Here is an 11,575-nt window from a genome sequence, read left to right as displayed (position 1 = left end):
TGTATCTTGATAGTATGGTATCGTGAGTTACTCTGTGATTCTCACCCCTAACAATCAGAACAAGAACCTTCTGGACGGAGTACAGTAGAGAATCAGACAGGAAATGTCAGGGAACAAACCTCTCCTGCTGGGTTTGAATGATGGACGTTGTGGTGATGTGGCCTAATTATGTTACTTACTTTGTTTTGTTCTCTCAGCATCCAATAAGAGAAAAGACACATTTTAAATACATCATATTTATTCAGAAAATCATCTGAAAATTCACTCTAATCATCATGAAGTGACCCCTACTGTAGTTACTGCAACATGAACATCTTTGCTACGCTTGAATCAAAGTTAGTGTTGATTCAACGGGTGATAAATAGAGGAACAATGATGAACGGATAACAATACGCGGCTTTTGGTATGACATTCACAAGTGATATCTATTGCAAGCACCTAAATACCTGTTCTTAACTGAAACACTCCTTTCACAATAAAGTGCATCTTCTGTCCCCATAGGCCCAAACTGTCTCCTCGATAAAGAGGATATTGCACAGTTATTACTCTTAATACAAGGCCGCCTGCTCCCTTCAACAGCTTTCTTCTTTCCCTCAAAGGCAAATGATCAAGGCTCCAAAGAGAAACGGAAAGTGCTCTTCTGAAGTTCCACGAAAACTACGCTAACATGTGACTTAAGTGTCATTGAAATGCTTACAGCCCATTCTTTAGCTACAAAAACAGACTCTCCTACACACTACAACCTTCAAAAATATACCACATTGGAGATGAAGCTCACAAACTACATTTATAGCGATATGATTAATACTACAAAAACTGAAGTGTTGATACTGTGGTTCTGGAAGCTTATTAAATCTGTTTGAACAAGATAATGCAAGAAACGCCTCAAGAGGCTGATAAGATAAATCCTGGATTTTGGTATTTATTAAAAGGGAAACTGAGATATTGTTGTCTAAGGAAGCATCAATCTTAGACTGTGGCTCAGTCAGGGGTTGTTTTGGCACTCAAGAGTGGAAGAATAAATACTCCTGCATGCAGATTATCTAATGATAAATGGTTGTCTCATGTCAGAAGCAGACAGATTTTAGCCCTTGAGCAGGATTGCTGTTGATCTTGTTGATAACTGTATGACTGGTTGGTAGGGCGGGTGATAATCTGACTGGTGCATTCATGGCTTCCTGGTGATCACTGGGAACAGGAGGTGGCTGGTTCAAGGCTGTCAGTCGCACTGTCCGCCACCAGACTCGATCTTCCTGGCTGCAGGACCAAGTTCCACCTTGCACACCCTCTGGGCAAACTTCAGTGAGCACAGTGTCTCTCCCACGTTACTCTCCAGAGCAGACACCTTAAGTAGAAAACAAAACAAGGCTCATAAGAAACCATCAGCAAAGACTTAAAATCTATACATCTGGAGCAGTAATCTCACCTGCACCACCATGACAGTCTTGCTGCCTTTTCCCAGGGAGTCTTGTAATAGGTACGTAAGGCGCGAGTTCCTGAAAGGGATGTGAGTCTGCCGAGCTCTCAGTGCCTGAATCACGTCCCCCAGTGCCAGCAGGGAGCGGTTGATATTCTGGGCCTCTTTCAGCCTCTCTCCCTCTGCGCCAGACTTCCATACCCTCTCTGAGCCAGCCAGGTCCACCAGGTTCAACTTGCCTGAGGACAGAAATGTTAATCCAGAGTTAATGTTGAAGCGATGAAGACAGTCTCTGACTGAATCCTAATCAGAAGCTCTGTCTCCACCTTCCTTCTGCTTTAAGACTACAGATATTCACAGTGGTATCCCTCAGGAAATGTTTTTTGATTCAGCCTCATGACTAGACTGCACTCAGCTTTAATAAAACAGAGACAGATTCAATGAGGAATACCAAATCAAATGTAGGTACTAGGAAGCAGCATTTTTTGGCAGTGTCCTTGTAGAAAGAGAAATGCAGGTGTGACTGACCGGTGGTTTTGGACCCGGTGGCGAGGTCAGTGCCCTGAACGGTGATGCAAAGCAATGCATGGGAGCGGGAGCTGTGCTGGTTCATCTGAGTGCCGAAGGTGATCCTGTTCCTTCGGGCTGTGGCTAAAATCTGGACAAGGCCAAGAACCATCAGTGTGATGATTTGTCTAGAACCAATATTGCAATATTGTATATGTAAAACTAAAGTATGAGAATCAATATATGTACTGTGTTCTCTCATAATTCCATGCATTACCCACTGTGTGAGGGTATGAGGAAACCCACACATAACAACACTTATCCAACTTTCATGCTACAGAAGAGAGCTTTAAGGTGTTGCTGTTTTAAAATAAGGTGGCAAACAACCATCAAACTGAGGTAAAAGGAGCAGTTCACCAAAAATGAAATCTGTAACCATTTACTCAGCCTCATGCTGATAGAAAGCCAAGTGAAGTTTCCACAAAACATTTCTGGAGCCTCACAGTAAAACTGCGTTGCAGCATTTCCTAAACAACTGATGTCGATGGGGACTCATTTTCAAAACTTCACAAAACAATCTGGAAAAAAAAACATAAAATGGCACCATACAGCTTGTCGGGTGTGATTCTGGTCATTTTTTTGTCCCCTTCAGATGTTTTGTTGCTGCAACAATGTTTTGTTGTGAAGCTCCAGAAATGATTTGTGGACTTCCATCATTCATCAGAATGGAAGTGAACAGACAATGATTGAATTTTAATTTTTGGGTGAAATTAACCTTTAATTGTGCATGAAACATTTGAAACTCATGTTTTTCTTTCTGTTTTGCTTTGTCTTTGTAAAGCTTTTTTGTTTTCTTTTTATTCTTAAAATTAACAGTCTCACCTTCTTGATGTGCTGAAAGTTCCTAACTTCTATGACCCTGAGGCCTGGTACGTGCAGCTGTCCCGTTCCATCCGGGTTGATCTTTATGTCCAGTTTCTCTCCGTCCTTACTCAGCAGGTCTCTGAGAAGCAACATATAGCACTAACAATGAAACAAGCAACGTCTAGTCGCTGTGAAATAGGCTATATGAGGAAAACTGCAGCATGTTGTACCTTAGCACCTCGTTGTAAATCTCCACAGAGCTGACAGTGACAGTGTACGACCACATGTCCTTCCTCTCCTCGATCACACTGAAGAGTTGTTTCAGGGCTCGCTGGTTGATGCCTGGGTTCTCCACACTGCCCTGAAAAATTTAACGATACTTAGCCCGCAACCTGTATTATGTATCATCACTCTATGGCTACAAAAACGCTGTGAACTAGAGAGTATACCTCCATGGTGTGCGTTTTTCCAGAGCCAGTCTGTCCATACGCAAATATGCAGACATGGTAGCCATCGATGCATGATGTCACCAGGGGCTCAATCTCCTGAAAGACCTGATGAAACCAAAGAAAGGGTTAAGAGTTCCTGTTTGACTGTATTTCCTGCAGATGCTATTCATTTTCATACCTCCTCCTGTGTGGCCTGAGGGTGGAAGACCTTGTCCAGTTCAAAGATGCGACCCTTTCCTTTGTTCAGCACATTGAGCGAGGACTCGTTGTTGGAGTCCGTCGTCACCACCACAGACTGGCCCTCCTCGTGCTGGTCCTCCTTCAGCACGGGCTTCACGCGGCACAGCACGCGGATGTTGCCTAAAAACAGGACGCCCAGTTAATGGCACAGATTTCATTAGCTGCAGTGACTTTTTATTTTTCTGCATACCTTTAAGCTCCACCAGCTGCTCGTGGTACTTCCTGCGCAGTGCGACCTCCTTTCTGTATTTCTCCATGAGATCTTTGTTGGCTTCAGACATCTCACTGATGGCTGCTGAAATCTGCCAAAAGACAGCAAAAAATCCTCATTAGGCATGTCAATTTGGTCAGATTGTTTGTTCTGCTACATACAGAGGACAAATTCTACATGATGTCACTGTGCTTACCTGTTTTTTTGCGTCATTGATAGCTGCCCCGTAAAAGTCGGAGAAGTTTCGGACCTGGCTCCTCAGACTGGTGTAGTCTGTCTTCATGGAGCGTAAAGTTGGAGGGAGTGCTGTCAGACGCTTCTGCAAGCCTGATAAAAATTAAAATGTAGACTCGTGTTCAAATGGAGTTCTGTAAATCTACTTAGAAGGAGTAGCTTGACATTTTTTGGGAAATATGCTGTATTGAGATACAGCTTGTTAGCTTAGCTTAGCATAATGATTGGAAAGAAGGACAAAAGATGTCAGACGATCACTTGGACAGGTGCTGTGACTTAAGTTAGCCTGACAATCTTATGGGGCTAACCACCTGCTAACCACCTGCTAGGGGTACACAAATGAGACTTTTATACCTTCTCATCTTACTATTAGCAAGAAAATGAATAAGCTTATTTCCAAAATGTTGAAGTATATCTTTAAATTTCTTGTGTGCAGGTTTAATTAGGTGGTGTAACTCACCGAAGAATTGGTCCTGCAGGCTCTGAAAGTGCTCGGCAGAGCAGTTGGCGGCAGCCTTCACAGCTTCCTCCTTCCTCTCCTCCAAGTGGCCAATCTCCCTCAGCAGCTCCTCTCTCAGTTTACTGATCTCTCTCTCATATGCTGCAATCTGTAAAGGGTTCAGCACAGCAGTTTGTCAACCTGTCAGCTCGACTGGTCCAAGCTGTGCAGGTTCAGCTCAGTAATGAGTTCGTCTGTCAATGAAATCGATCCAGGTTGTGAATTTCCAGCAGCGAAAATGGAAACTTCCTCCTTCTGCCTTGATTTTCTCCTCTTTGATCGTCTGTTCTCTTAACACAGAGTGATTTATTTACCTCTCTGTACCTTGTCGACTGTCTCTTCTAATCTAAGAGTTGATGGCATCAGGAGGACCATCTGGGATTTGTTGACACTTTCTTTGCCTCTATAGTGGCGAGCAGTAGTAATTTGTGTGCTGATTTATATTTGGCGTCATTATGGAGCATTATTGATAAAAGCCCACATGGTGGTTCACCTTACAGTTTATGTCCAGCCTGATAAAAACTGCTGGAGCGCAATTATTTACTTCTAAAAACATCATCCCAGTGAAAATGATTTTAAACAACATCAGTTTAACCTGATTGTGTGGGTGTGTGTATAACTGTGTATGTTTACTTCAAAGCAGATAAGACAGAAAATAATTCATGCCAAACTAGTTCAGCCTGAATCTGCGGCCTCTGTTACCTTGTGCTGCAGGTTACAGCTGTATTCATCGGACTTCCTGATTTGCTCCTCCAGCTGTTTGCACCGCTCGTTCTGATTGGCCAGCTTTTCAGACAGCAGCTCATTCCTCTGTCTGGCTTTAGTCAGGTGCTTTAATGTGGCAGGTGATTCCACCTCCACAGTCTGGGTGACATACTGAGAGAGAACGCACATGTGATTGGTGTCATTTACTCTAATTACATAAAACAGGAGGCAATGTTTATGCTTTTGTCATTTTGTTCTTCTCAGATAAGACGCACCTTCACCGCCGGCTCCTTGCCTCTCTCTCTGTCCAACTCCAGCTGCAGCTCCCTCACTCGCTCCTCTCGTTTCCTCAGCTCCTCTCCTCTCCTCCACTCGCTTTGTTCGCTCCGTCGCTCCAGGTGTGACAGCTGCTCGGCACGCTGCTGCAGAGACATCTCCAGCTGCTGCACTCTGCTGCGGAGGCTCTCATTCTCCTGGCAAAGCATATAAAACAAAGTAAATTATAAACATTAGTGTTTGAGGTTAGTAATGGCTTCTTTGGTAGCACATCAGTGAGGTCTGCGCTGTGCTGGTGCATCTCACCTTGATTAGCATGGTGCTGGACTGGGAGGGGATGGTTGTCAGCTGCTGCAGGAGGCCTTGGGTGAGGCTCAGGTTCTGTTTCAGACTCTCGTTCTCTGCTGACAGACACAGAACGCGCTTCTCTGAGTCCGTGGCCCCCTGAGGAAATGAAACATGAGGTTCAGCATGACAATAACAAAGATGCATCAAAAACAGAATTCTTTGCCATGTGAATTCCTTATATAATATCATCGTAGATGACTATTTATTCATCATGGATTTATAATTAAAGTGTTAAAAAAGACTTGCTGAGCGTTGTTTGGTATTTTCACACCATGGCATTTTAGTCAGTGGGTGTGGGAATACACTGTGACAGCTTTGCTGATGACGTGCAAAGTGACCAAGACTTGACAAATGATTCAATCAATAGTTCGCAGCGCTTACGGTGGCTGTTCTCAGTCTTGACAGCTCCTCCTCACGCTCCTCTATGCAGCTCTTGAGCTCATCAATCTGTGGAGGACATTAGAACAGTTAAAGTTACAAACACATTTGATTTCATAATACAGACATATATTCAACTCCTTATTTAATTCCTTTATTTGTAGCACAATGTGAAGTTATATAATTCTACATTTTTTTTAGGCAGTAAGTCTCTTGAGATACATTATCTCTGTTGCATGAGAGAGAGAGCTCTGGTCAAAATGGCAGTATAGGGTAGATTACACAGAGTCACATATATAATTTAAAACATTCACATATACAGTATGCACGATGACACAGGACCCGAGAGCCATCCTACATTTATGAAGGTATACATGTACAGTAATTACATGTCTATAATTCATGACACATTATATAGAAAGAGTGACACCTTTTCCTTCCTAATACTTACGGACATAACATAATAAAGGCATAATATAAATTCTAAAAAGTTATGAGTCATATTGGGGGGATTTTGCAATAAATAATTCACATTTTAACAGAGGAATCTGTATTTTCCATTAATTGTTAATGTAATTCAGGTTAGTCAGGTCATAATTTTTTTTGCCTTTTCCTTTCCTTCACTGTTTAATATAGGTTCTTGTGTAAAAGATCTTGAAAGTTAAAAAGGTCCACACCTACAGAAGCTCCTCTCTCCCACAGAAAACAATGCTCCTGAAATGCCTTGTCAGTAGTCCAACCTTTAAATCTGTGATTTTGTGACATCACACTAGTTGGGTATGAACTGATTTAGCACAGCTGCTCTGTTGTTGTTAGTGGTGCTGGCTCAGGTGTGTGTGAGCTGACCAATCAGAGGAGACTGGGTATTGGGGAGGGGGGGTTTAAAGAGTTTAAAGAGTGTTTCAAACAGGATGAGAAAACTGATGTGTTTTTTGACCACTAAAGCATGTAAACCTATTCTAGCAGTAACCCAAAATAAAATTAGGAACCTGAAAATGAGTGTGACGAGTGATCTTTAAAATCCAGTATCATACCTGCTGTTGAAAGGCCTGTATGCGAGAGTGTCTGTCTTTTTCCTTCTGCTCCAGCTGTGAGTGTAGCAGACGGAGCTCTCCTCTCAGTTTACTCCTCTCCCCCTGCAGACCGTACAGAGACTCCACCAGCATGTGAACCCCAGCTTGTGTCCCTGCGTCACTGCTGGATTCACCTGGGAGACATTAATAAGAAAAACTTCATCATATGCTGTCATCTTTGGACCCACACAGAAATCACACCAGCCACTATCCTTTGGACTTCCTCTGACCTGTTTCTATATGTAATCTTTTCAGCTATGACAAATTTCCACTTTACGCTTGAATGCTTACAAGTGGTGTGTGTAATATTAATGAACATTAAGTTTGCACGTAAAGCTCTTTTAAACACCATGTAGTCAGCGTGCATTGCAGGGAGGTTGTCGTTGCCGTGTTTCCTTTCTCAACTCTCCAGGACGACTGCACAGACCTTTAAAGGATTACTGAGGCTTCTCACGTGCAGAACCAAGATTCACATTTTTATATCCGATGCAACAACCTGCTTAAAAACTCCTCTATCGTTCATCGGGAACCTGAGCAGCATGCCCGACAGCATTTTAATCGCTTTCTTCCTCCTCCTCAATGATTCATCACGCTCTGCCACCTCGATTTTCATTTCAGGGCCTTATGCTAATTTTATCAACACGCCATGTCAGGTTTGCAGTGTCACAATGGTGCAGGCAAGGATGGTGGTGCCAGGAAGAAAAAAAAAACATGGAGGCTACAGCTGTGCATCGGGGGTGTTGATGGAAACGTGCTTGGAAGTAACGTGAAAAGCCTGTGAGCTGGTCTGGTCTGCAGAGGCACTGAGATCACAGTTTAAAAACAGCAGCCTGAGATGATCCCACAACTGAAAAAAATATGATACAGATTTTTTTTTAAATGTAAAATTCTTCTTGATGAATAATTTCTGGAGGGAGAACCAGCCATGTATTCAAATAAAATATGGACTACAAAAACACAAAACAGGAAGTGGTGGACATCCAAAAGGCGCAGCATCACTCCTCCACTTAGTCCTGCACGTTGCACTACAGTAAACAAACAAATGAAACAGCCTTGTAACACAGGGACACGGACTCTTGCCTATTTTTAGTCCAACACAAGTGCACGTGGCACCTTGCATGTGCCAAACCTTGTAAGTGCATTTGCAGGGAATAAAACAGCACTCTCAGCCATGTTTTATTCATGACAGAGAGTCAGAGAGTCACTATCCGAGAACTAAACACACTTGCCATGTAATCACATATCTCGGTCTTGTGACTAATGAGAGTCAGTGCGCATGAGGTCCTCTCCTTAAACACACCTACACACTGAGATTCATATACAAATCAGTCTGGTTATCATACATATTGACAGATTTCTCTGAGAATGCGTCAGTCAGCCTGAGGACAGGAATCTGATCCGTCTACAGCTTCATGGAGTCGTTCACTTGTTAACAAGCTGTACATATGCACAGAGAAGTGATGTAAGACAGTGCAGCTGGCGCATCCACCCGTCTGCTAAGAGGTCAAACAAGCATCTGGCCAAATCTGAAAGACAGCAGACACTGACATCTAAAGCTCTGAGGTCAGTTGCAGCTGTAGAGTGTCAGTCTGGCCGACTTGACTTATACCATCACCCGAGTAAATCTAATCATTCTGCTCCTTTCTGATGACTGTATTCGTCTATAAAAGGGCGTCCAGTCTGTCAGTGGAAAAACACTGAAGTGAACTACGCGAGACACTGTTTTAAGAATTGATGACTTCTATGAAATTAGTGAAAAAATCCTTCCTTTTGAATAAGCGTTCCTTCTCGAATCCTGCTCACATTTGTATACAGTAATGGAAAATTATTGGATTTCCACAAGTGTAAATGGAGCACAAAACCTTCTCATCCATATTAAATTACCCAGTGGATATACACCTATTATGACAAGCCTGTATGACAGCGCTCTGTATTTATAGTCCTCCTAATTCACCTTCCTCCATCCATCAGATGATCTCATCCAATCCGGGGTCTCATATCGATTTAAATCCACCTTTAATCACCTTTTCACACCGTCTACCTCTGTGTGGTTATTGAAAAAGCCACATGACCTCCACTTCTCTCTGTTTTCATCATCCTCACACCTACCACCCCCTCTTGCACCTTAATTTCACCCTCCCCCGCCCTTTCATTCCTCTCTCCTCCCCCCTCTGCGGCCCTCCTCTTCTCCCTCACCCTCGCTCAGTGGACTGGGCGTTTGCTGCTGGCTGATGGCCTCCTCCAGGCTGCTGATGATGCTGTTCTTGTCCCTGAGGCGCTGGCGGTAGGACGCCCGCAGAGCCTTCATCTGGCGGCGGTGCTGGACGCGGTGCCTCTTGAGCTGGACCCGGTACTGGTCGGCCTGCTGCTGCAGCTGCTGGAAGTGGGAGTACTGCTCCAGAAAAGTCAGCAAGTGGGACATCACCGCCACCAGGGGAGACTCTGACAACTGGGCAGCACAGAAACACACACACACACGCACGGTTTAGTGGAGCTCCTATTTGGGGAACTTCTAATCCACTTTTCCTGCATCAGGTGAGCAGCTCAGTCAAGGTGATGACACAGTTTTTTATCACCTTTCCTGTCGTTTCCAGCTGAACCTGTGAGGCCCTCCTTTTTTCAGACTCCTGCTTGAAGGACAAAAACGCAGCCAGAGGAGTGCATGCTGGGATGTCAGGGCTATCCTTCTCATCCTCATCACTCAGAGACATTTCATCACTGTCACTGCTGCTGCCTGGATGACAACAAATCACATAAGCAATAGAGAGTAAAGGAATGTATGCACTAGTAGAAACCATCCACATCACAAGTGTTGTTTCATTTGTCTGTATCATGCAACAGCCTTTCTGTTGGACTGTAAATGTTGTGAAAAGCTATCTGAGGACTCACTTGACTCACTAAGCCGAGCACAAGCCTTTTTTCCCATTTTGGAGGTGTGGCCATCTCTCCTCCTTCTCCCTGTTTCCATGGAAACAGGTCCTGGCTCCTGAGCACAGCAAAGAAAATGAGGGTCAGACGGTAAAACACACACAAAATATTTACACATATTTTACATCAGAACACACACAAAAGGCAGAAATATGACACCACCAATTTCTACTTCTTTTAAGATTACTTTAGTATTTTTGCACAGGTAGGTGTACTGTAGGTGACGCATGCATGTTCCTCGCAAAAACAAATAAAATTCAGAGAACCCCCCGAGGTTGGATATGATGTGGCTAGACATACGTCTGAGGAAGCTCCACACGCCCCCTCCAAGTCATCCTCCTCCTCCTTCTTAAAGACAGTGTAGAAGATGTAGACTAAAAGGGAGTAGAAGGCGTACATCTCCACACCGTCGCAGTCCCTGTAAATGAGAGATGAACTCACTAATCACATACATATTTATCATTATGCAGAAAAGCAAAAACAATTATATTTCTTACCCTACTTGAATTGTAACACAATTAAATTTATGATGCTGGTCTCGACTTGTCCAGAGCTTCAACATTTTTTTCCTCTCTTAAACATCACCTCATCCCATCATGCATTAAGCTTCATCTTCTTTACCTTATCACATATCTTCTTCTCTTTGGTGATCAAAATCCAACATTCCAGTCTTCTGTATCCCCCCTTCACACTCCATCTGTGCTGTCAATGACAAACCTTCCCATGCAGCCCTTGTTCTCACAGCTGCAACAGCTTCCCTGTGCTGTGTGCAGCTCCTGTGTGACTCCCTCTCCGCTGTCCACTCTCCACCCCTTTCTCCTCCTCCTCCTCCTCCTCCTCGACACTTTGCTCCATCTACAGGCTGCAGCTGCGGCGAGCATGCTCAGTGCAGTTTCCTGAGCCGCTGCAGTGGTGGAGAGACAGAGACAGGATGGAGACTGAGTTGAGGGGGAAGAAAGATGCTGATGAGAGTGGCCAGAGGCAGAGGTGGATGAGATGTGCCAGGTTCCAGGTGCTCATAAAGATCAAGAACTGCAGCATAGCGCACTTGCAAATATTGAGATGTTTGTGACACGACAGTAATAAGTGGTATAACCATTAGACAGGTGAACATGAACCAAGAAATCTTCGAAATGCACTGTAACATTACATAATTTATTTTAGTTATGTTGATGTCCTTTAGTGAATATTAACATCTTTTGTTAACCAAAAGCAATTTAATGTAGTAACAAATAAAAGGAAGAATATGGCATTTTTAAAATGTTTCCACATTGTCAGAGAAAGACATGACTTGAATGATGAATCGTTACAAAAAAACAGTTTTCATTCGACATTTTGTCGCCTCAAACTCACAAATTTGCACAAAACTATTAAATACCTTGAAATGAATCCTGGTCACCTGTGTGTGCCCGGAGGTCTGACAAAGGCACTGCCTGACATATGCTT

At 43.5% G+C, this 11,575-nt stretch overlaps 1 protein-coding gene across 1 annotated transcript; it reads right to left on the bottom strand.

The window, feature by feature from the left end:
* Positions 1 to 996: 996 nt before the first annotated feature.
* Positions 997 to 10,798, bottom strand: LOC141012257 (kinesin-like protein KIFC3). Its single transcript, XM_073485691.1, has 20 exons — positions 10,751 to 10,798; positions 10,430 to 10,547; positions 10,091 to 10,187; positions 9,778 to 9,935; positions 9,398 to 9,650; positions 7,163 to 7,335; positions 6,132 to 6,197; positions 5,709 to 5,846; positions 5,402 to 5,599; positions 5,124 to 5,297; positions 4,383 to 4,530; positions 3,885 to 4,015; positions 3,668 to 3,779; positions 3,416 to 3,597; positions 3,238 to 3,342; positions 3,019 to 3,149; positions 2,807 to 2,927; positions 1,946 to 2,075; positions 1,427 to 1,656; positions 997 to 1,345 (listed from the first exon to the last, which is right to left on the bottom strand). The coding sequence occupies exons 2-20, from the start codon at positions 10,526 to 10,528 to the stop codon at positions 1,220 to 1,222; spliced, it is 2,772 nt and encodes a 923-aa protein (XP_073341792.1). The 5' UTR covers positions 10,529 to 10,547; positions 10,751 to 10,798; the 3' UTR covers positions 997 to 1,219.
* Between the last annotated feature and the right edge of the window lie 777 nt (positions 10,799 to 11,575).

This window comes from Pagrus major, chromosome 17 (genome assembly GCF_040436345.1).
Source record: "Pagrus major chromosome 17, Pma_NU_1.0".
NCBI classification, from domain to species: Eukaryota; Metazoa; Chordata; class Actinopteri; order Spariformes; family Sparidae; genus Pagrus; species Pagrus major.
Note: the sequence above shows the minus strand (reverse complement) of the source record. Positions and strands in the feature narration are given on the sequence as shown.